The sequence below is a fragment of the Bombina bombina genome, chromosome 1 (assembly GCF_027579735.1).
Source record: "Bombina bombina isolate aBomBom1 chromosome 1, aBomBom1.pri, whole genome shotgun sequence".
NCBI lineage: Eukaryota > Metazoa > Chordata > Amphibia > Anura > Bombinatoridae > Bombina > Bombina bombina.
The window spans coordinates 930,026,637-930,053,431 of NC_069499.1; the positions used below are offsets into that span (position 1 = coordinate 930,026,637).

The 26,795-nt window shown below is 39.9% G+C and overlaps 1 protein-coding gene across 1 annotated transcript in view; it reads right to left on the minus strand.

The window, feature by feature from the left end:
• Positions 1–1,623: 1,623 nt before the first annotated feature.
• The window catches only part of HCK (HCK proto-oncogene, Src family tyrosine kinase), a 170,666-nt gene continuing 145,494 nt past the window's right edge, over positions 1,624–26,795 (minus strand). The window contains exons 9-12 of the mRNA XM_053699297.1: positions 24,021–24,280; positions 10,629–10,782; positions 2,414–2,545; positions 1,624–2,272 (exon numbers count right to left, since the gene is read on the minus strand). Of these exons, the coding sequence (XP_053555272.1) occupies positions 2,070–2,272; positions 2,414–2,545; positions 10,629–10,782; positions 24,021–24,280 (749 nt within the window). The 3' untranslated portion in view covers positions 1,624–2,069. The remainder of the gene's footprint in view (positions 2,273–2,413; positions 2,546–10,628; positions 10,783–24,020; positions 24,281–26,795) is intronic.

The window sequence follows — 26,795 nt, forward strand, 5'->3', positions numbered from 1 at the left end:
AGACAAAAATTGATAATAGGAGTAAATTAGAAAGTTGCTTAAAATTGCCTGCTCTATCTAAATCATTATAGAAAAAAATTGGGTTTAGTGTACCTTTAAAAGATTTACTGTTTTTTGTGATCTTCTGCCGTTGTTACAGGGAACTCTTAAAAAAATAACAGTAAATATAACTTACAAACCTACAAGCAGCACTGCAGTATAGCATAACATCCACATAAAATACTAACATAGAAGCAAACGGGAGTAGATGTTATTAGCAGGACCATGACCAAACATTTACACTTATAGCTATATAACCCTTTTATTAAATAATATATAACAGTGTCAAAAAAGGCAGTACATTAAAAACAAAATAACTGAACTGTTATTACATAGTCTTCAGTTTCCACAGTATAAATAAGCTAAATATTATATTTAGTTAATCCTGAAAGTAGTTATGCTCTAAAAACATTTAACAAAACTGGAATCCAATTTATGAACAACAAATGAAAAGAAAATATACACCATTGATGTAATATAGTAAATGAAATCACATAGATTATTGATCATTTTCGTTATTTTAAACAATGCGCTGCTCCGGGCCTCTACCCAGCTCCATCAGACCGTCTCAAACCTTTTATATCTTCAGATGCTATTTGGAAACCCACATATTCCGAGAGGCTTACTGTCTCCCCTCTGCTTTTCATCCTACCCAAAATAAATCTTAAACTGCCTTGTTGCTCCAACTACTGTATAATCCATGTGACAAGCTGCCCCAAACCTTATGTCTCTGCACCCTTAACCTGTAGATAGTAAGCTCTTCGCAGCAGGGCCCTCTCCTTCTCCGGTACTACTTTTGTTTAGTCTGTTATGTATTTGTATCTTATCACAAATCTTTTTATTGCATACCCCTATCTCTGTACCCAGCAGGACTCCAGCAGTTCTAGTTTTACTGAGTGATGTGTTGGTGCCGGTGTCAGCTAGTGGTGTTTGGATCTTTGGAAATGTTAATTGCTGATCATTACTATTGCTGACTTTTGGCACTCTATTGTTTTACTGTGGATTGGATTTAATAAACTTTATACATTCGTTTTACCTAGCAGTGCCCGGATATTCTTTTGTGGATATATATATATATATATATATATATATATATATATATATATATATATATATATATATATATATATATATATATACACACACATATATATACATATACAGTATATAAATATATATATATATAGATATATATATAGATAGATAGAGAGAGAAAATAACTCATTGTGTAAACCATTTACAGATCTAAACAAGTCAGAAGACTTGCTTTAAACCCAGACACTCTCTGACTACACTGTTTCCAATGCAGCAAAGGAATCTGAGTAAAATATGCAAATGAGGTTCACAATGACTCACCTTTTTACTTTTAGCCTGCTTTTTAAGACAGACTTCCCTTTATGCCATAGCACTGCTGCATTACACAGCTTTTGTGCTTAGCTAGGGTTAGTACAGTGATTGTATGAGAAGTAACAGTTATACACAAAGTATTTTTTCTTCATGTTAAGTAAATATTTTTAAATTTAAATTAAATCTAAGAGGAACTCCCACAGAAACATTTAGTTATTTCAACACAGGAATAATCCATTTTTCAAAAATCATAACATTGTTAACACATTATAAATATTCTCTTTAAGATGGAACAGAGAAAAGTTTTGACTAAACCAACACTTTTAAATACTAATAAATTATTCATTTTCAGGTTTTTTGAGCAGTATCTAGAGTACATGCAATATCTGACTTCAATATTACTATGGTGTTGTCTCGGGTTTTACAGCAGAAATGATGTCATAGTTTAGGCAAGGTAAGGGCTTCATGAAGTTTGGTGAAATTAAAGCTTAATATCAATATCCAGGCTCAGGATGTTGTTAGCTTTGCAGGGTTAGTTGACATGGCCTAGCTAGGTATGACTTACACTAAGTTTGTCAGGGTGAGTTGCTGTTGACCTAGCTGAAAACAGTTTCCGTTAGTTAGACAGGCTCAGTTGTCTTCGCTAAAGTGGATAAAGTTTGTGTTGCTAGCACATTAAAAGGTCATGGTTGCTGTTGGTATTGACTCTCAGTGGCAGTAAAGAAGTCCTCTAGGATACTCTGTATGTACTCAAATGTGGGTCGTTGCTCAGGTTCTTGTTGCCAGGTCTGCAACATAATCTCATAAAGTTCTTGTGGACATTGCTGAGGGCATGGCATACGATATCCTCTATCAAGTGCAGATATCACCTCCATGGTTGTCATCCCTAGGAACACACATAGAAGAATGGCAAGTTAAGTGGTTTTCAAATAAAAACTCCACATTTATATATTGATATATTTAAATTGTGATTTATTTACAAATATGTATTTATGCTACTATGCCCTCATAATACTAATATTCATACCTGGATATGGAGTTCTTCCATATGTGATGATTTCCATCAGTAAGATTCCAAATGACCAGACATCAGATTTTATAGTGAAGGATCCATAATTTGTTGCCTCGGGAGCTGTCCATTTTATTGGAAACTTGGTTCCTAGTGAGCAAAGAAATGTTAGTTAGAACCTACCTTACCTATACTGAGAATATGTCCTCAAAGTGTGACATCAGTGCTCTCAACAGAAAGATATAAATATTTGGTGGCCATTCATATACGTTTATAAGCCTATGATGTTTCTCTGGTATGAATACACATGCATACTTTTTAGCTCTCATTGATGTGTCCTGGGGTTTTAACATTATTATGTTTAGGACTAACGTGTTTTTCTCTTGTTAAGTGTATCCAGTCCACGGATCATCCATTACTTATGGAATATATTCTCCTTCCCAACAGGAAGCTGCAAGAGTCCACCCACAGCAAAGCTGCTATATAGCTCCTCCCCTAACTGCCATATTCAGTCATTCTCTTGCAAGCCTCAACATAGATAGGAGGTCGTGAGAGTCTGTGGTGCTTTCTACTTAGTTTATTCTTCAATCAAAAGTTTGTTATTTTTAAATGGCACCGGAGTGTGCTGTTTATCTCAGGCAGTATTTGGAAGAAGAATCTGCCTGCGTTTTTCTATGATCTTAGCAGACGTAACTAAGATCCATTTGCTGTTCTCACACATTCTGAGGAGTGAGGTACTTCAGAGGGGGAATGGCGTGCAGGTTTTCCTGCAGATAAGGTATGTGCAGTAAAATATTTTTCTAGGAATGGAATTGACTAAGAAAATACTGCTGATACCGAAGTAATGTAAGTAAAGCCTTAAATGCAGCGATAGCGACTGGTATCAGGCTTATTAATAGAGATACATACTCTTGTAAAAATGTGTTTTAAAACGTTTGCTGGCATGTTTAATCGTTTTTTAACATATGTTTGGTGATAAAACTTATTGGGGCCTAAGTTTTTTCCACATGGCTGGCTTAAATTTTGCATAGAAACAGTTAACTGAAGCTTCCCACTGTTGGCTGTGGCAGTTTGTTGTGTCTGTTTTTAAAAACGTCTATGTCATTTTTTTTTTTTTTTTTATCTGTTTTTTGCATTAAGGGGTTAATCATCCATTTGCAAGTGGGTGCAATGCTCTGTTACCTTATTACATGTACTGTAAAAATTTTGTTTGTTTTACTGCCTTTTTTTCAAAATTTGTTTCTCTTAAAGGCACAGTAACATTTTATATATTTGCTTGTTAACTTGATTTAAAGTGTTTTCCAAGCTTACTAGTCTCATTATTAGTCTGTTCTAACATGTCTGACATAGAGGAAGCTCTGTGTTCATTATGTTTTAAAGCCATGGTGGAACCCCATCTTAGAATGTGTACCAGATGTACTGATTTCATGTTAAACAATAAAGATCATTTTTTGTCTTTAAAAACATTATCACCAGAGGATTCTGTCGTGGGGGTAGTTATGCCGACTAACTCTCCCCACGTGTCAGACCTTTTGACTCCCGCTTTAGGGACTCACGCTCAAATGGCGCCAAGTACATCAAGGGCACCCATAGCGTTTCTTTTACCAGGGGATTCTGTCGAGGGGAAAGTTATGCCGACTAACTCTCCCCACGTGTCAGACCCTTCGACTCCCGCTTCAGGGACTCACGCTCAAATGGCGCCAAGTACATCAAGGGCGCCCATAGCGTTTATTTTACAAGACATGGCAAAGGTGGTGAATAATATTCTGGCAGCAGTATTAGTCAGACTACCTGAAATTAAAGGAAAGCAGTTAGCTCTGGGGGTAGATACAGAGCATACAGACGCTTTAAGAACCATGTATGATACTACCTCACAATATGCTTAGTCTGTGGGTGATTTTTTTTGACTCAGGGAAGATGATTTAACCTGATTCTGATATTTCTACATTTAAAATTTATGCTTGAGAACCTCCACTTGTTGCTCAGGGAGGCTTTGGCTGCTCTGAATGAATGTGTACAATCGCAGGGCCAGAGAAATTGTGTAGACTGGATAAATAATATGCAGTGCCGGTGTGTACTGATGTTTTTCCAATACCTAAAGAGGTTTACTAAAAATTTTTTAATAAGGAATGGGATAGACCAGGTGTGCCGTTCTCTTCACCTCCTATTTTTTAGAAGAATGTTTTCTAATAGTTACCACCACACGGGACTTCTGGCAGACAGTTCCTAAGGTGGAGAGAAGAGTTTCTACTCTAGCTAAGCGTACCACTACCTCTGACGAGGACAGTTGTGCTTTTTAGATCCAATGGATAAAAAATGTTTATTCAACAGGGTTTTATCCTGCAGCCCCTTGCATACATTGCTTCTGTCACTGCTGCTGCGGCGTTCTGGGTTGAGTCTCTTGATGAGGCTTTACAGTTAAGCGACTCCATTGGATGAATATATTTGACAAGCTTATGCTAGCCAATTCCTTTGTTTTCTGATGCCTTGTTCATTTGACTAGACTAACAGCTAAGAATTCTGTTTTTTACTATACTGGCGCGCAGAGCGCTATGGCTTATATCATGGTCAGCTGTCGTGACTTTAATAAATAAGCTACTTAACTTCCCTTCAAGGGGCAGACCCTATTCGGGCCTGGTTTGAAGGAGATTATTGCTTATATCACTGGAGGAAAAGGTCATGCCCTTCCTCAGGATAGGTCTAAATCAAGGGCAAAGAAAAAAAAAAAAAAAGTCTAATTTTCGTACCTTTTAAAAACTTCAGGGCAGGTGTGGCATCCTCTTCCTCTAAGGCAAAACAAGAGGGAATTTTTGCTCAGTCCAAGGCGGTCTGGAGACAATCGGACCTGGAACAAAGATAAGCAGGCCAAGGAGCCTGCTGCTGCCTCTAAGGCAGCATGAAGGAACGGACCCCTATCCGGTAACGGATCCTATAGGGGGCAGACTTTCATTCTTTGCCCAGGCGTGGGCAAGAGATGCCCAGGATCCCTAGGCATTGGAATTTATATCCCAGAGATATCTTCTGGATTTCAAAGATTCCCCCCCAAAAAAAGGGGAGATTTCGCCTTTCACAATTATCTGCAAACCAGATAAAGAAGGAGGCATTCTTACATTGTGTACGAGATCCATCCAGTTCCAAGAGAGGAACAGGGACAGAGTTTTTACTCAAATCTGTTTGTGGTTCCCAAGGAGAGGGAACCTTCAGACCTATTTTGGATCTAAAGATCTTAAACAAATTCCTCAGAATTCCGTCATTTAAGATGGAAACTATTCGTACCATCTTAACTATGATCCAGGAGAGTCAATAGAGGACTACAATGGATTTGAAGGATGCTTATCCTCACATTGTGATGCATAAAGATCACCATCGTTTTTCAGGTTTGCCTTTCTAGACAGGCATTACCAGTTTGTAGCTCTTTCCTTTGGGATATCTACATTTTTATGGAGGTTCTGGGGTCGCTTTGGCGGTCCTTAGACCGCGGGGCATAGAAGTGGCCCCTTATTTAGACGACATCCTGATACAGGCGTCAAACATCCAAATTGCCCAGTCTCATACGGACGTAGTACTGGCATTTCTGAGATCACATGGGTGGAAAGTGAACAAGGAAAGAGTTCTCTATCCCCAATCTCAAGGGTTTCCCTCCTAGGGACTCTGATAGATTCTGTAGAAATGAAAATTTACCTGACGGAGTCCAGGTTGTCAAAGTTTCTAAATTTCTGCCGTGTTTTTTTTTCATCCCATCCGCGCCCTTCGGTGGCTCAGTACATGAATGAAATCGGCTTAATGGTAGCGGCAAGGGACATAGTACCGTTTGCACGTCTACATTTCAGACCGCTGCAACTATGCATGCTCAGTCAGAGGAACGGGGATTACACAGATTTGTCCCCCTGTTAAACCTGGACCAAGAGACCAGAGATTCTCTTCTCTGGTGACTATGTCGGGTCCATCTGTCCAAGGGTATGACCTTCCGCAGGTCAGATGGGACAATTGTTACAATAGATGCCAGCCTTTTAGGTTGGGATGCAGTCTGGAACTCCCTGAAGGCTCAGGGATAGTGGACTTAGGAGGAGACCCTCCTTCTAATAAATATTCTGGAACTGGGAGTGATATTCCATGCTCTTCAGACTTGGCCTCAGTTAGCAACTCTGAGGTACATCATACTCAGTCGGACAATATACACAACTGTGGCTTACATCAGCCATCAAGGGGGAACAGAAGTTCCCTAGCGATGTTAGAAGTCTTACAATAATTCACTGGACAGAGACTCACTCTTGTCTATCAGCTATCCATATCCCAGGTGTTGAGAACTGGGAGGTGGATTTTCTAAGTCGTCAGACTTTTCTTCCGGGGGAGTGGGATTTCCTCCGGAGGTCAAGACCAAGCAGGAGAGGGCTTTGGTGTTTTTGACAGCGCCTGCGTAGCCACGCAGGACCTGGTATGCAGATCTGGTGGACATGTCATCCTTTCCATCACGGTCTCTGCTTCTGAGACAGGTCCCTCTACCTCAGGGTCCTTTCAACCATCTAAATAGAATCAATCTGAGATGGACTGCCTGGAGACTGAACGCTTGATGTTATCAAAGCATGGCTTCTCCGAGTCAGTCATTGATACCTTAATACAGACATGAAAGCCTGTCTCTAGGAAAATTGAACATAGATATGGTGTAAATATCTGATTGTTATGAATCCAAGGGTTACTCATGGAGTAAAGTCTGGATTCCCAGGATATTATCTTTTCTCCAAGATGTTTTTGAGAAAAGGGTTGTCAGCTAATTCCTTAAAAGGGGACAGATTTTTACTCTGTCTATTTTTTTGCACAAGCGTCTGGCAGGTATTCTAGACGTTCAGGCATTTGGTCAGGCTTTGGTTAGATCCAAGCCTGTGTTTAAAACTGTTGCTCCGCCATGGAGCTTAAACCTGATTCTTAAGGTTCTTCAAGAAGTTCCGTTTGAACCTTTTTTGTTCCATAGATATCAATCTTTATCTTGGAAAGTTCCTTTTGGGTAGCTAATTCCTCGACTCGTAGAGTCTCCAAGTTATCTGTGTTACAATGTGATTCTCCTTATCTGGTCCTTCGTACGGATAAGGTAGTCCTGCGTACCAACCTGGGTTTTTTCCTAAGGTGGTATCTAACAAGTACATCACTCAAGAGATAGTTGTTCCATGCTTGTATCCTAATCCTTCCTCAAAGAAGGAACGTCTATTACACAATATTGGACGTGGTTTGTGCTTTAAAGTTTTACTTACAAGCTACTACAGTTTTCATCAAACGTTCACCTTGTTTGTTGTCTATTCTGGACAGAGGAGAGGTCAAAAGACTTCAGCAGCCTCTCTGTCTTTTTGGTTAAAAAGCATAATTCATTTAGCTTATGAGACTGCTGGACAGCAGCCTCCTGAAGGGATTACAGCTCATTCTACTAGAGCTGTGGTTTTCACTTGGGCCTTTTTTAAATGTGGCTTCTGTTGAACAGATTTACAAGACGGAGTCTTGGTCTGCGCTTCATACTTTTCAAATTTAACAAATTTGATACCTTGCTTCTTCGGAGGCTATTTTTGGGAGAAAGGGTTTTTTACAGGCAGTGGTAACTTCCGTTTAAGTACCTGCCTTGTCCCTCCCATCATCCGTGTACTTTAGCTTTGGTATTGGTATTCCATAAGTAATGGATGATCCGTGGACTGGATACACTTAACAAGAGAAAACATAATTTATGCTTACCTGATAAATTTATTTCTCTTGTAGTGTATCCAGTCCACGGCCCGCCCTGTCACTTTAAGGCAGGTAATTTTTTCATTTGAACTACAGTCACCACTGCACCCTATGGTTTTTCCTTTCTCTGCATGTTTTCGGTCGAATGACTGAATATGGCAGTTAGGGGAGGAGCTATATAGCAGCTTTGCTGTGGGTGGACTCTTGCAGCTTCCTGTTGGGAAGGAGAATATATTCCATAAGTAATGGATGATCCGTGGACTGGATACACTACAAGAGAAATAAATTTATCAGGTAAGCATAAATTATGTTTTTTCATTTGCCTTGTCATATCATGGTTTAGATCATTTGCTTGTCTGGGTAATAATGTTTTCCCCATTCAGACATAGGCCTATATTTAACAAGGTCTGGCGGACCTGATCCGACAGTGCGGATCGGGTCCGCCAGACCTCTCTGAATGAGGAGAGCAATACGCTCTCCGTATTCAGCATTGCACCAGCAGCTCACAAGAGCTGCTGGTGCAACGCCGCCCCCTGCTGACTCGCAGCCATTCGGCCGCCAGCAGGGAGCTGTCAATCAACCCGATCGTACTCAATCGGGTTGAACTTGAATTGCGGCGATGTCTGTCCGCCTGCTCAGAGCAGGCAGACAGGTTATGGAGCAGCGGTCTTTAGACTGCTGCTTCATAACTGCTGTTTCTGGCGAGTCTGAAGACTCGTCAAAAACACGGGCCGTCAAGCTCCCTACGGAGCTTGTTAAATGGGCCCCTTAAGCTTCTTTTGATATCATTTAATTAACATTCTACTGTTAACATTCTATTGAACATTGTCTGTTCTTTTACATCATTACATACATTCTGTACTGTTTGACTTCATTAATAGTGTTGTCTTTTTTATTTGTAAGTCTTACTTTCAATAAAAATAAAGAGAGCTTAATTATAAGCATGCGCACATCCTTGGGTAGCTTATCTCGGCAGAGATGACATTTAGTCTCAGTCTAATTTTTATCTCTGTCGAACTTAGCTACCCGAGGATGTGCACATGCTTATAATGACATAATTGCATTTCCAAGATGCTTTTGAAATAACTGGAATTAAATTACAAAATTGTGAGCATGTGTACATCGAGGTAGCTAATCTTGACACGGTAGCTATTTTAGACAGAACATCGATGATCTGTCGGATTCTGTGACCCGACAGAATGTGCGACCGTGTGACGTCACTGCATTCCTGAGCACAGAATCCGACAGAACAAACCGCCCATCGGTATGCTGTCTAATACTCCTCCAATTTCGCACATGGCACGCTCCAGCCTGGAAAGAGGAAGACAGTGCTTGTGTGATAGAAAAGCAGCACGCTTCACAATGATTTTAACCTTGCAGAGGCACAAGGGAAGGGGGAGAATTAATAACGGTTCAGTTCAGTTGGTAACAATTGTTTTTTTTTTGTGAAGCAGCAGATTTTGTAAATAAATATATGTCACGGTAGGCAAAGCAGTTCTCACATTCTCTGTTCTGCATTTTTGCACGTATGTCAGTGGTTACAAAACACACACCCATCGGATTTTGCAACCGCCAAATGAGCATGCATAAGGCTACGGGTCTAAGAAACCGATGGAGACTATGAACATTTTAGCCATTAGATTTTGCGACCATGCTATTGTGCATGCGTGCATGTTCAACTCATGCAACCTAATAAGTGCGCATGTGAGAGTTCATAGATCATGAGACGCATGCGCGATAGCATGGTCCCAAAATCTGATGGCCAAAAACCTCTTCACAGTCTTCACCTAATTCTGAGTCCTCTAGCCTCATGCAGGCACATTTGGCGGTAGCAAAATCCGATGGGTGTGTGCTTTGTCGGACTTTGCAACCGCTGACCCGTTTGTAAAAAATATGCGCATATGGCATGGTCGCACATTCCGAAAGTGATAAGTGCTTTGCCCACCGTGACACCACCTTCTAATTACTGAAAAACAATGGCAAAGTCATGCATGTCTGCTATTTCTGAACTTATGACTGCAGTAGCTGTGTGTAAATAATTTTAGCAAGAAAAAGAAAGTTTGTGGAAAAGTTAATGTGATTGCATTTGGCAGTGAAACGGTGGCATAAAATATACCAAAATGGGCCTAGATCAATACCTTGGGTTGTCTACAAAAATACTGTGTATATATATATATATATATAAATTGATAGATAAATAAAAAAATAAAAAAAGCTCTATCTCTGTTTAAATTGAGTGATATCAGAAATGCTAAAAATTCTCTGGTACTTTGGGCAAGTTTTTCTCTAAAATTCCTGGTCCTTAAGGGGTTAAGATCACTATACAGAGCAGCATCTATAGTCTTACTATTGTTTACTACTGAGTTACCTTTGGGGGAGGGGTAAAAAAATATATTTGCACCAGGAACCTCTGTTGAGTAAGTCCACTATTGTCTCATAACATACCTACGTGTATATTTGTGTGTGCCTCAGTGTTCATTTCTTAATTTTCCGGGATTTACAGTATGTGACCTTCTGTCTTGCTTACCTTCCCTTGCTGTATATTCGCTGTCCTCGATCACTCGAGCCAATCCAAAGTCTGCAATTTTACATGCAAGTGACGCTGAGACCAGGCAATTGGCTGCTCTTAGATCTCTGTGAATATAATTCTTCCTCTCAATAAACCACATTCCTTCTGCAATCTGTAGAAACAAATACAAATTCCATCAATTACAATGAAAAGAGTTTGAGGAAACCTCCACATAAGGAAAATTCAGACATCTGATAACAGATGGCAAACTCAACTAAATAAAACAAAGCAGATTGGAAGAAGAGATGTGGAAACAAAAGGGAAAAATATTTAATCAACTGCATAAAGGACTAAAACAAGAGTTAAGAACAAAAAGAAAATGCTGTTAAAAAAGAGTAGTACGGAAAATACAAATCTATTAGACAACAGTTTATAGGACTTATTCCCTAGGAGGACTGAAGTTCAGGCATGCATGTAAAATACGTATGTTTTATTCATTCATATTTTAATCTACGGTTACCCTATTTCTCAAGCCAGCCTTGGGAGGCACTGCTTTTCTTTAAAGAATAGGCTATAGGCACTACAGCTAATCAAGTGAGTGCCCAAGCCATTATTCTCAATTGCAGTACTCTCACAGGCGCATGTTGTCTTGGAGGAGAGCATGATCATCATCTCACTGGCTTGAGGCTGCAGAAATAGGGCACTTTTCATTTGATGCGATCGCAATAGCTCATCTTTCCCCCACCCGCGATTGTATTTCTGGATCCTTGCTAAAAGTCCTATTTTTACTATGGGGCTGAAAAGTTCTCGCCACTCACAATCCATTTTCAAGAGACTCTTCAATACCCTTTAGAGGCCAGTTTTGTCTTTTTAAGTTTGACACATGAAGGAATTTGATAAAGCTTTAGAATGGCCTTTTGCACATCTTTGTAACTATTCCCACACTAGGAAACAATCTATTATCTTGCACATGTGCAAAACACTCCAAAATACCCACAGGAGACATTGTAGAGGTGCATTAGCATACATGGGGGCCGATTTATTAAATGTCAGACGGACATGATCCGCTGTAGCGGATCATGTCAGCCCAACATCGCTAAATGCCGACAGCATACGCTGTTGGCATTTAACATTGCACAAGCATTTCTAGTGAAATTCTTGTGCAATGCCGCCCCCTGCAGATTCTCAGGCAATCGGCCGCTACCAGGGGGTATCAATCATCCCTATCGTATCTGATTTTACGACTGCTGCTTCTTAACTTTTTTCCTGCAATCTGGAAACTACGGGGGTAGACTGCATGCTGCTTGTTAAATCTACCCCATGGTATTGATTCATTAAAGCTCTATTAATCATATTGTGTGGGCATCTACAATGATATATATACATTATATCCTCTACAGCCTGGTTTCTCAACAGCCGGGCCGTGGCCCAGTACCGGGCCGTGATAGCCCTGCTGGTGGGCCCCGACCTGTCATGCCCCCACTGCACACTCTTACCCCACTGCACACCAGGGGCAGACTGAGACCAATCAAGGCCCCAGGAAGACTGTCTCACACTGACCAAAATGTATTACATTTTATGCAAATGAACATGGTAGCCTCCCTGACCTGCCCCCAACAGGCCCCTCAACCTCCAGAGCCAGGCCCCCTTAACATTAAGGTCCAGAGAAAGGTCACCCAACCTCCAGGGCCAGACCCCACACTCCATGGCCCTCACAGCGACAGACCCCCGCCAGGGCCCCCACTAAACCCACACTTACTTGCTTAGTTACTGATAGGGCAATTGAAAACTCCAGCTTACGGAATGCACCAGGATCTGTGGAGATGCCATTTGTGGGCCCCCTTACTTGCTGGTAGTTTGGCCCAGGTCCTATTTGCTTGGCTGATCAGCCCGCCCCTGCTGCTCACTATATATATATATATATATATATATATATATATATATATATATATATATATATATACATACACATACATACACATACATACACATATATACAACTACCGGGCATACAACTACCGGGCCCTGGACATGTCTAGCTAAAATTTACCGGGCCTTGAGCTCACTTTGGTTGAGAACCACTGCTCTACAGCTAACGGGATCTGCAGGTAGTCACATCAGGACCCAACATCTACAAATGGTGTGCAGTAAATCTCTTCTGTGAATGTTTAATCTAAGTCACATTTGCATTGTCGTGATTGTCATTAAAAGTACAACCATCTTCATAACCAGGCTTGAAAATGGGATTGTGCAAACATGAGTTCCAAGGGCACCTATTGCAATCTGTTTCCATCCTCACCCCTACTTAACCATCAGAATGCCATTTATATATTGACATGATGGGCATACTGGCATTACTGCTCAATCACTATACTGTCACTTGTAACATTAGACAAGTATTGTTTTTAACAAAATTTAATTTTTGTATTTGTTAAAGCACCGTTTCTGGTTTGGTGTGATCTGAAAACAAGATGGAGACTACAGGTTTCTATTAAAGGGACTTATGATATCTTCTTATACTTATAGTTTAATAGTACTAAAACTGCATAGAAGATGTTAAAACAAAGTCCAATCACGGTCTCAACACGTGCATTTTATAATGCTTGATCCTACATTATTGAACTTGTTAATGGGATTGTGCCATTGTGAACATGAGTTCATGACACTTCGAATTGTGCATGTTGATATGAGGCTTGTGTACAGCTGCTCTTCCATTGAAATCCATTTCATGATGTTCCTGATGCACAGCTCTTGTTTAGATGTTGCTTCCAGAGGCAGTTTGAAGCTGCACCTGAAGACACCTTTGTGATGATTTGAATAAAAGGCTTATTTTAACTGCAATCTTGTGAGTATAACCAGTTTGTGCGCCTACCACATTGTCTGAAATCTGCTACACTATTGTGAGCTCTCTTATTTTGGAGGTGAAAGCAACAAGGTTGACTCAGAGGACGTGGGCAGCTTGGTTCCCTGGGGCTGCTTGCGGCATGTGGCTCTTTTTGAAGCTGGTTATTTATTTTGTGAGAGTGCAATACACTTTAGATGCTAATAAAGCATCCGTATACTCATGCCTACTTATTGACATATACTAACACACACACAGAAATGTTAAACACAGACACTAAACACACACATACACACTAAGGCACATACACACTAACTCATACACACAAAGACACTGACAGTCTGACACAGACGCATGCAGACAAACTTAAAACACACACATATGCAAAGACATACTAACAGACATAGAGACACTGACACACTAACACACACACACAAACATTAACACAGACACACTGACACACATAGATTTTATTTAACAACCATAGTTATAGGCAAACATTCTAATGATAAGCTTCCCATTCCTAAAAGAAACCATGCTAGTGGAGGATCTGGCAATTTCTGACCTAGGGGGCAAGTACAACCCAGAGGCCCATGTATAAAAGCTCTGCCCTTTTTAATAAATATTAATCACTCAAATATTAATCACTCTATTTATCTATAGAGATGTTCCAATAGTACAGCACTCATAATTATAAAAAGGTGCACATAGTTAATAACAATGGCGGCCTCATTAATGCTTTTACCATGTAGTCAAATAATGCAAATAATAATTTCTGCAAATTATGTAATTTATATGGGTGCTGTTTGCCCCATCCTATCAGATAGTACTCAGACTAGTGACAATTCTAGACCTGATATATGCCCACACACCCATGGCCCCTGAACTTGATGTCTTTATGGCATAGTGATGGAACAGGGTGACTGAGTTCTGCTTTCTGTGTGTGGACATACAGCTGGCTTCATTCATGTTCAGGGACCATGGGTGTGTGGCAATGTTCCCTCCTGCTCCCTGTTCCCATTTCATATCTTCTGCACCTGGAATATGATTCCGGGCACAGTTTTCTCTCTCCATTTTAAATATTGCTCTCATTTTCTGCAAAAGAGGAATAAATTCAGCTGCAAAAGTATGGACAGAGGTAATAAAAAGAGAAGTGTAGGGAGGAGATAAAGGATGAAGAGAAATAACACATCTGCACAATTTACAAACATCCGCCTAGATTACGAGTTTTGAGGTAAGCTTAAAAAGCAGCGTTAGCCGGTCCTAGCGCTGCTTTTTAACGCCCGCTGGTATTACGAGTCTTGAAGGTACAGGTCTACCGCTCACTTTTTTGGCCAGACTTGGCAATACCGCAAATCCACTTACGTAAATTGCGTATCCTCTTTTTTCAATGGGACTTGCATAGCGCCGGTATTACGAGTCTGCCAAAAAGTGAGAAGTACACCCTCTGCTGTCAAGACTGGTACCGCATATTAAAGTCAGTAGTTAAGAGTTTTACACTACAAAGCCGTAGCATAAAACTCTTAACTAAAGTGCTAAAAAGTACTCAAACACCCATAAACTACCTATTAACCCCTAAACCGAGGCCCTCCCACATCGCAAACACTAAAAGAAAATTTTTAACCCCTAATCTGCCGAACCGGACATCGCCGCCACTATAAAAATATATGAACCCCTAAACCGCCGCACTCCCGCCTTGCAAACACTAGTTAAATATTATTAACCCCTAATCTGCCGTCCCTAACCTACATTTATTAACCCCTAATCTGCCGCCCCCAACGTTGCCGTCACTATATTAAAGTTATTAACCCCAAAATCTAAGTCTAACCCTAACCCTAACACCCCCTAACTTAAATATAATTAAAAGAAATCTAACTAAAAATTAATATCATTAACTAAATAATTCCTATTTAAAACGAAATACTTACCTGTAAAATAAACCCTAAGCTAGCTACAATATAACTAATATGCATACAAAGAGAGAAGCGCTCTACCAGGAACGAACAACAGCTCAGTGGCTTGTTCTATGGCGATTTACCACCCGGAAGCAGCCTCTTTTAGACCAGTGTGCTTTTCACAGAAGAAAACTTTCCTGAAGTATATCAGTCTGATCCTGCCAAGTAAGGTCAGTCCAGCCCCGAAATACCAGGCAATTCTCCTCTGAACAAGGAACATGACAACCCCAGACGATCGTTTCGGCCTCCTATGGGCCTCGTCAGTGAGGTGCAGCCACATTCCTCTAAGCACACTGGGCAAGGAGTCCACGTCTGGTTTCCCCCATCACCCATAGGGAGACTTCCCCAGGGTCATAATAATTTGCATACAAAGAGAGAAGCGCTCTACCAGGAACGAACAACAGCTCAGTGGCTTGTTCTATGGCGATTTACCACCCGGAAGCAGCCTCTTTTAGACCAGTGTGCTTTTCACAGAAGAAAACTTTCCTGAAGTATATCAGTCTGATCCTGCCAAGTAAGGTCAGTCCAGCCCCGAAATACCAGGCAATTCTCCTCTGAACAAGGAACATGACAACCCCAGACGATCGTTTCGGCCTCCTATGGGCCTCGTCAGTGAGGTGCAGCCACATTCCTCTAAGCACACTGGGCAAGGAGTCCACGTCTGGTTTCCCCCATCACCCATAGGGAGACTTCCCCAGGGTCATAATAATTTGCATACAAAGAGAGAAGCGCTCTACCAGGAACGAACAACAGCTCAGTGGCTTGTTCTATGGTGATTTACCACCCGGAAGCAGCCTCTTTTAGACCAGTGTGCTTTTCACAGAAGAAAACTTTCCTGAAGTATATCAGTCTGATCCTGCCAAGTAAGGTCAGTCCAGCCCCGAAATACCAGGCAATTCTCCTCTGAACAAGGAACATGACAACCCCAGACGATCGTTTCGGCCTCCTATGGGCCTCGTCAGTGAGGTGCAGCCACATTCCTCTAAGCACACTGGGCAAGGAGTCCACGTCTGGTTTCCCCCATCACCCATAGGGAGACTTCCCCAGGGTCATAATAATTTGCATACAAAGAGAGAAGCGCTCTACCAGGAACGAACAACAGCTCAGTGGCTTGTTCTATGGCGATTTACCACCCGGAAGCAGCCTCTTATAGACCAGTGTGCTTTTCACAGAAGAAAACTTTCCTGAAGTATATCAGTCTGATCCTGCCAAGTAAGGTCAGTCCAGCCCCGAAATACCAGGCAATTCTCCTCTGAACAAGGAACATGACAACCCCAGACGATCGTTTCGGCCTCCTATGGGCCTCGTCAGTGAGGTGCAGCCACATTCCTCTAAGCACACTGGGCAAGGAGTCCACGTCTGGTTTCCCCCATCACCCATAGGGAGACTTCCCCAGGGTCATAATAATTTGCATACAAAGAGAGAAGCGCTCTACCAGGAACGAACAACAGCTCAGTGGCTTGTTCTATGGCGATTTACCACCCGGAAGCAGCCTCTTTTAGACCAGTGTGCTTTTCACAGAAGAAAACTTTCCTGAAGTATATCAGTCTGATCCTGCCAAGTAAGGTCAGTCCAGCCCCGAAATACCAGGCAATTCTCCTCTGAACAAGGAACATGACAACCCCAGATGATCGTTTGGCCTCCTATGGGCCTCGTCAGTGAGGTGCAGCCACATTCCTCTAAGCACACTGGGCAAGGAGTCCACGTCTGGTTTCCCCCATCACCCATAGGGAGACTTCCCCAGGGTCATAATAATTTGCATACAAAGAGAGAAGCGCTCTACCAGGAACGAACAACAGCTCAGTGGCTTGTTCTATGGCGATTTACCACCCGGAAGCAGCCTCTTTTAGACCAGTGTGCTTTTCACAGAAGAAAACTTTCCTGAAGTATATCAGTCTGATCCTGCCAAGTAAGGTCAGTCCAGCCCCGAAATACCAGACAATTCTCCTCTGAACAAGGAACATGACAACCCCAGACGATCGTTTCGGCCTCCTATGGGCCTCGTCAGTGAGGTGCAGCCACATTCCTCTAAGCACACTGGGCAAGGAGTCCACGTCTGGTTTCCCCCATCACCCATAGGGAGACTTCCCCAGGGTCATAATAATTTGCATACAAAGAGAGAAGCGCTCTACCAGGAACGAACAACAGCTCAGTGGCTTGTTCTATGGCGATTTACCACCCGGAAGCAGCCTCTTTTAGACCAGTGTGCTTTTCACAGAAGAAAACTTTCCTGAAGTATATCAGTCTGATCCTGCCAAGTAAGGTCAGTCCAGCCCCGAAATACCAGGCAATTCTCCTCTGAACAAGGAACATGACAACCCCAGACGATCGTTTCGGCCTCCTATGGGCCTCGTCAGTGAGGTGCAGCCACATTCCTCTAAGCACACTGGGCAAGGAGTCCACGTCTGGTTTCCCCCATCACCCATAGGGAGACTTCCCCAGGGTCATAATAATTTGCATACAAAGAGAGAAGCGCTCTACCAGGAACGAACAACAGCTCAGTGGCTTGTTCTATGGCGATTTACCACCCGGAAGCAGCCTCTTTTAGACCAGTGTGCTTTTCACAGAAGAAAACTTTCCTGAAGTATATCAGTCTGATCCTGCCAAGTAAGGTCAGTCCAGCCCCGAAATACCAGGCAATTCTCCTCTGAACAAGGAACATGACAACCCCAGACGATCGTTTCGGCCTCCTATGGGCCTCGTCAGTGAGGTGCAGCCACATTCCTCTAAGCACACTGGGCAAGGAGTTACATTGTAGCTATCTTAGGGTTTATTTTTATTTTACAGGCAAGTTTTTATTTATTTTAACTACGTAGATTAGTTATTAAATAGTTATTAACTATTTAATAACTACCTAGCTAAAATAAATACAAAAGTACCTGTAAAATAAAACCTAACCTAAGTTACAATTACACCTAACACTACACTATAATTAAATAAATTAACTAAATTAAATACAATTAAATAAATTACATACAATTAGCTAAATTAAATTAAATTAGCTAAAGTACAAAAAGAAAAACACTAAATTACAGAAAATAATAAACAAATTACAGATATTTAAACTAATTACACCTAATCTAATAGCCCTATTAAAATAAAAAAGCCCCCCAAAATAAAAAAAAAACCTAGCCTAAACTTAACTACCAATAGCCCTTAAAAGGGCCTTTTGCGGGGCATTGCCTCAAAGTAATCAGCTACAAACAACCCCCCCAACAGTAAAACCCACCACCCACACAACCAACCCCCCAAATAAAACCCTAACTAAAAAAAACTAAGCTCCCCATTGCCCTGAAAAGGGCATTTGGATGGGCATTGCCCTTAAAAGGGCAGTTAGCTCTTTTGCCGCCCAAAGTCCCTAACCTAAAAATAAAATCCACCCAATACACCCTTAAAAAAACCTAACACTAACCCCCTGAAGATCGACGTCTTCATCCAAGCCGGGCAGAAGTGGTCCTCCAGACGGGCAGTTCATCCAGAAGGCATCTTCTATCTTCATTCATCCGGCGCAGAGCGGGTCCATCTTGAAGACATCCGACACGGAGAATCCTCTTCTGGCGACGACTAAAGCTGAATGAAGGTACCTTTAAGTGACGTCATCCAAGATGGTGTCCCTTAGATTCCGATTGGCTGATAGAATTCTATCAGCCAATCGGAATTAAGGTAGAAAAAATCCTATTGGCTGATGCAATCAGCCAATAGGATTGAAGTTCAATCCTATTGGCTGATCCAATCAGCCAATAGAATGCGAGCTCAATCCTATTGCCCGTCCAAATGCCTTTTTCAGGGCAATGGGGAGCTTAGGTTTTTATTTGGGGGTTGGTTGTGTGGGTGGTGGGTTTTACTGTTTGGGGGGGTTGTTTGTATTTTGTTTTACAGGCAAAAGGTCCTTTTAAGGGCTTTTGGTAGTTTAGTTTAGGCTAGTTTTTTTTTGGGGGGGGCTTTTTTATTTTAATAAGGCTATTAGATTAGGTGTAATTAGTTTAAATTTCTGTAATTTTTTTATTATTTTCTGTAATTTAGTGTTTTTTTTGTTGTACTTTAGCTAATTTAATTTAATTTAGCTAATTGTATGTAATTTATTTAATTGTATTTAATTTAGTTAATTTATTTAATTATAGTGTAGTGTTAGGTGCAATTGTAACTTAGGTTAGGTTTTATTTTACAGGTACTTTTGTATTTATTTTAGCTAGGTAGTTATTAAATAATTAATAACTATTTAATAACTATTCTACCTAGTTAAAATAAATACAAATTTGTGTGTAAAATAAAAATAAACCCTAAGCTAGATACAATGTAACTATTAGTTATATTGTAGCTAGCTTAGGGTTTATTTTATAGGTATTTAGTTTTAAATAGGAATTATTTAGGTAATGATAGGAATATTTATTTAGATGTATTGTAATTATATTTAGGTTATTGGGTGTTAGGTTTAGGTTTAGACTTAGCTTTAGGGGTTAATAACTTTAATATAGTGGCGGTGACATTGGGGGCGGCAGATTAGGGGTTAACAAATGTAGGTAGGTGGCGGTGATGTTAGGGACGGCAGATTAGAGGTTAATAATATTTAACTTATTTTTGCGAGGTGGGAATGCGGCGGTTTAGGGGCTAATATGTTTATTATAGTGGCGACGATGTTGGGGGCGGCAGATTAGGGGTTAATAAGTGTAGGTAGGTTGCAGCGACATTGGGGGTGGCAGATTAGGGGTTAATAAATATAATGTAGGTGGTGGCAATGTTGGGGGCAGCAGATTAGGGGTTCATAAGTATAATGTAGGTGGTGGCGGTGTCCGGAGCGGCAGATTAGGGGTTAATAATATAATGTAGATGTTGGCGATGTCGGGGGCAGCAGATTAGGGGTTAATAAGTGTATGATTAGGGGTGTTTAGACTCTGGGTTCATGTTAGGGTGTTAGGTGTAGACATAAATTTTATTTCCCCATAGGAATCAATGGGGCTGTGTTACTGAGTTTTATGCTGCTTTTTTGCAGGTGTTAGACTTTTTTTCAGCTGGCTCTCCCCGTTGATCCCTATGGGGAAATCGTGCACGAGCACGTACAACCATCTCACTGCTGACTTAAGCAGCGCTGGTATTGGAGTGCGGTAAGGAGCAAAATTTTGCTCAACGCTCACTTCTTGTCTTTTAACGAAGGGTTTCTGAAAACTCGTAATACCAGCGCTGTAGGTAAGTGAGCGGTGAGAGAAAACTGCTCGTTAGCACCGCACAGCCTCTAACGCAAAACTCGTAATCTGGGCCATCCTTTCTTCTTGCACTTTCTGCCTCCATCTCTTCTCCCTCACTCTCCCATTATTGTATTGTGTTATGTAATACAGTATGGCATGTTCTAATGGTTAACCCCACTGTTTTGCACCTCTGTGGTGAAAATATACCTCTAGAGTTCAGAAAGAATTTTGAACAAATTATCTATAATAATTATCACAAGATCTAGTGATGTGTGTTTGTCTCTGCACACACACTGTGTGCTCCTCTGCAGTCACACTTTATTCAGCACATCCTGCTGCACTAGCCTAAACCCTGTGCACAGTACAATGAATAGCTAACACTAGCCAAGGCAGTTTGCATTCTGGAATTGTGGTACTGTGTTCTGCGCTTGTGTGAGGAAGGTGGCCTGCAGTGGGTTGTGTACCTCTATGATGTTTACTCAATAACTGCATTATTTTTCACTCTTTGTTGTAATTACCTGCCCCCAGCAGTAAGTCTTCTATTCCTGGGCAACAGCTGCTCTTCAGGAGCTGAGCAAAAAAAAAAAATCACATATACTGGACTTGGCAACAAACAAAATGTGCTAGATATCATAGCAGGGCTATCCTTTGGTATACAGCACTGAGTAGCAGTTACACCTCATTTATATGGCACTGTTCATCAGAGTTATACCTCAGTATATGGTGCTGTGTATCAAAGCTATACCTCAATCTTGCTGCTCCTAACGCAACTGCTGTGAAGCTTTTTGCGCATCAAAGCTATACCTCAATGTCGCACGCACCTCACTGCTCCAAACTCAGCTGCTGTTAGGCTTTTGGAGAATCAAAGCTATACCTCTATGTTGCTGTTCGTCGCTGCTCCTGGCTCAGCTATTGTGAGGCTTTTGGTGCGCTAAGGACTCAGAGATTGTAAACGCCCCCGTGATGCGCGGCCTTAATTGTCATTTACACGGGGCCTAACAAATTAATGCACGGCAGCCGTGCTTGTTAGAAGGAAGTGTTCATCCATTAGTCACTTGTGCTTTTAAGAGGTGCCTGTACTGCGTGCAGAGGTGCTGGTATGGCGTACCGTTGCAAACCGGCAGAAAAAAATCCCTGTATATAGGTAAAGATATGTATCGGAATAACTATGTGCAGAACTCAGGAATATGAAATATTTACAGTAACTACATAGTTTAAACATTTATTAAAAATTAATATTGCATAAATATACTTTTACATGTTTTCATGTACTTGACTGCAAAGGACTCCAATGCACTTTTATATATATATTATATATATATATATATATATACATACAGTATATGTATATATATATATATATATATATATATATATATATATATATATATATATATGTTTTAATCAAATAACAAGAAAGACAATTTAAAGGGGTACATTTAAGCCTCCATTTCGGAAAGTAAGTACCTATATATATATATATATATATAGATATATATATGTATATATATATATAGATGTCTATATATGTGTACATATGTATGTATGTGTTAATATGTGTATATTTGTCTGTAAATACATATATATATATATATATATATATATACACATACAAATACATACATATACATTTTTAAACATGTATTTGTATGTATCTTTATGTTAAAGCCCTTTGCCTGCCTTTTTTTCCTAACACGTTAGATCTTATATGTTTGAGCCCTTCTAACTTTTCTGTGCAATATTTTTAAAATAATTTTGATAAGATAGTGTTATTATGAGTATAACTATACTTTGTATTGTATTGTTGATGTGTTTTGTGACACTTTTTTGTGAAACAGTTAACCAGAGCTCTGAGGTCGCGGTAATCATTCTAGCATAAATTCTTATTGCTCTCACGCATTCACATTTACTTTCAACTTGTAATATGAGTGCTATTTAACTTGCATGAAAACAAACGCGGAAACATGATATTGCTTGTGTGCAAACGTTAGGGCTCCACTCGTAATCTGGCATATAGTGTACCATTAAAGGACCACTCAATGCTGTAGAATTACATAATTAACATGTACATAATAAAAAGACAATGCAACATAACTTACTCTGAATTTTGAATTAGTAGTAGATTTTTTTATGACAAATTGTATTTTTTCTCCCATTTCCCGGCCCCCTGTATCATGTGACAGACATCAGCCAATCATAGACTACTATACGTATACCCTGTGAGCTTTTGCACATGCTCAGTTGGATCTTGTTCCTCAGAAAGTGTGAATATAAAAAGACTGAGCAAAATTTGATAATAGGGGGCCTATCTATCAAGCTCCGTATTGAGCTTGAGGATCCGTGTTTCTGGCGAGCCTGAAGGCTCGCCAGAAACACCAGTTATGAAGCAGCGGTCTATAGACCGCTGCTCCATAACCTGTCCGCCTGCTCTGAGGAGGCGGACAGAGATCACTGCAATTCAACCCGATCGAATACGATCGTGTTGATAGACACCCCCCTGCTAGCGGTCGATTGGCCGCGAATCTGCAGGGGGCGGAGTTGCACCAGCAGCTCATAAGAGCAGCTAGTGCAATGCTGAATGCGGAGAGCGTATTGCTCTCCTCATTGTCCGACAGGACTTTCATAAATAGGACCCTTGAAGTATATTGGAAAGTGTCTTAAAACTGCATGCTCTATCTAAATCATAAAAGTTTATTTTGACTTGAGTGTCCCTTTAATATTACATGACTTTACCATATGAAATTTTCTAAACTTACAAAATGAATGTGACCTTGGAATTTGAAATACACTTTGGGAGTATAGAATGGCGGCTCCACTACTTTCTTTCTTTCTCTAAAAACCCTTTAGAATTATTATTATTATTATTATCAGGTTTTTGTAGAGCGCCAACAGATTCCGCAGCGCTCGTTAGAAGAGCCATTTCTACTATAAGAATGTTTCAGGAAGTGTTATTGGATTAGCAAAATGTAACCTGCAAATTTGGGGGGCACATGACATCTTATTCAAATACATTAGGCAGTCATTTTACTATTTAATCAGTTATCAATTTTTTAAATTTCTCCTTCCCTAAAGTTCTGTGGAAACCTCTTTAAGCCGGTTTCTTACAGTTTTTGAAAGTTTAATTTACTATTTGTGTGATTTCATATACATAATTCACTAGTTCAAATAGTGTATTATATTGTACTGCATTCATCTATCTTTTTCATCTAGAACTGTAGAGGATCCCCTGAATGATATATAGTAAAAAAAAAATCAATTTTATTAAAACCCTCAAGGGACCATGCAGACCTGACAGATCTCATAGTTGTAGCACACAGCACCTGTGAGCATTAGATTATTCAGGCCTGTGACAAGACAGTCATAGATTAGAAATGGAAAAAAAACCATGGGTAAGGAAAATTAAATTTATCTCTGTAGATCTGGGCCTCACCTGGGCTGAAAAGTCAATGAGTCGTGGTAATGGCTGCTTATTGCCTTCCTGGCTCTTCAAAAAGTCCAACAAGCTCCCCTTTTCCATATATTCAGTAATTATATATATGGGTTCGTCTTCAGTTACCACTGCATGAAGGCGCACCAAGCGAGGATGTTGAAGACTCTTCATAAGGTTTGCTTCCTCTAGAAAGGCTCCTGTAGACATAGTTCCTGGCTTCATAGTCTTTACTGCTACTTGAGTGTGGCCATTATATGTCGCTGTAAAAAAAGGTTGGCTCCATGAACAGCAAAGTTTAGGTGAAGGAGGACAATGTGTAAACTGCAAGTTTAAATCATGGCTCAGAACTTGTGGGCCTGAGTATAGGAAGACAAGAAATAATCTGTGTGACAGTAATAGCAGTGTGTTAGAGAAAAAGCATAGCCTTATTATGGACAAGGTTACGAAGGAAGAGAGGGAAGGTATATTAAAGAAGATATGGGAACAGATAATGTATATGCTGGAGTCTCATTTTCTAAGTATGGCTTGCCAAGGTATCAGAGGAATGATAGATAGAATGATAGAATGTACACAATGAATGTATATGCAAGGTCTTGTTTTATATGTCAAATACTATGGGCTAGATTACAAGTGTAGCAATACTTTTTTTTTCACTCTTAAGCACTATCTGTGCTCAAGGTAAATCAATAGGGCTGGTTTCACAAGTTGAAAGTAAAAGTTCTGGAGTTCGGATATTGCGATCATGCTAACGCTTTTTCCCTATAGACTTCTACGGGTGGTGCTAAAAAGCCTTTTCATTTTATCGCTCACATACTGACCCGAAGCTGCGCTAGACCAACTGCACTGAAACCGAAGTTGCGCTATGAATACATCAAATACCTATGTACTGCACTTAGAAGGAACTATTTTATATATATATATATATATATATATATATATATATATATTTATATTTATATATAAACATATAAATATATTTTATAAAATATATATCTATTCCTCAATATCTATATGAACATATATATATATATATATATATATTTATTTATTTATATCTAAAAATAAAATGAATATTGTGAAGAACATAGGAATTTAAAGTATTTCTATTAAAAACAAATAAAAACTAATTACTGTGAAGAGCACAGTAGTGTGTATATATATATATATATATATATATATATATGTGTATTTATGTATGTATATATGTGGGCACATACATATTTACACATATATAGACACATATAGACATGTATACATACACACATACAAATTTGATAGATATATATACAGGCAGTCCCCGGGTTACGTACAAGATAGGGACTTTAGGTTTGTTCTTAAGTTGAATTTGTATGTAAGTTGGAACAGGCACTTTTTTTAGGTGAAACTCTAGCCAAACATTTTTTTTTTGTTTTGGATAGCATAGGATAAGGTTTGTTTTGCTATCTGTGCCCCTGTTCAGAAAATTTCAAATCACTTTCTGTCCTTGTGACAAATGGATTTTCAGTATTTTGGATTATCTTGGAAAGAAGGATTGTCGATAAAGCTCTATTATCTGTGTATGTAAGTACGAGTTGTACTTAAGTCGGATGTCTGTAACCCGAGGACTGCCTGTATACAAATTCAGTGAATACAGCTTCATGATTTTTGTTTGAATTTAAATGTAAATTTGCATTAATCTGTGTATATCTATTATGTACTCTTTTTTTTTTTTTTTCAATTTATTACACTTTCTGCCCTGTCAGCATCAGATTCTATTATTATTTTTTCCAATTTTGCTTTTAATATGTATAATTCATTGTAGAGTTTACCTATGTATAGATTTACCTTTCAGAATCAGTGGTACTGAATAGGTTAACAGGGCTGGCCTTCACTAATTTAAATTGACCAATAACCAGACTGTAGTGGGGTTTTAAACAAAGGGAAAAGAACAGGAGTTAGGATCTATGATTATGGCCAGCAGCCGAAACGCGTAAGAGCTCCTATGGCAGTCTCTGTGCTTATTTTTTTTTGTTTGTTCTTGTAAGCACTGTTTTTAACGTTGGCTAATAACGTTTTAACTTTTATCTTAAGGATCTGTTTCTCGCTTTACTTTTCTATTATATATATATATATATATATATATATATATATTGTAAGAAGTATAATTTGGATTACAATTTCTTGTTGAATTCAGACTTAATATCTAAACCAGTTTCTAGGTACAAATTGAACTAACTAGAGATGGGTATCTCTGAACAGAGCTTCAAAGGATGAAACCTGTTTCTCAAGAGTGGTATCTCATTGCAAATATGTACTAGACTAAAATTCAAATGATGTCCTTTCACAATCACCACAGAGATAAAGGCTTATGGAGTCCTTGGGTGGATAACTGCATGTCATTCCTGGAATTTCAAAGGATCATAAACAGCATTGTCCAACATCAAACAGTGTACGCCCTGGAGTCCTGTCAAGTGTGTTGTCCAACATCAAAGGAGGTTAACAGCTTATGCCCTGGAGTCCTGTCAAATGTAATTTCTTGGACAACGGTGACACCTACAGGTAGCTGGCTACTTTTGTTGGGACTTATCAACTGGACATTTAAGCAATAACAGCTTATGCCCTGGAGTCCTGTCAAATGTCATTTCTTGGACAACAGTGACAGCTACAGGTAGCTGGCTACTTTTGCTGGGACTTATCAACTGGACATTTAAGCAATTATCAACTGGACATTTAAGCATTTGATTGGCTAAGACATTCTTCAAGGTGGGGCTATATTTCTTTAAATATGCTGTGGAA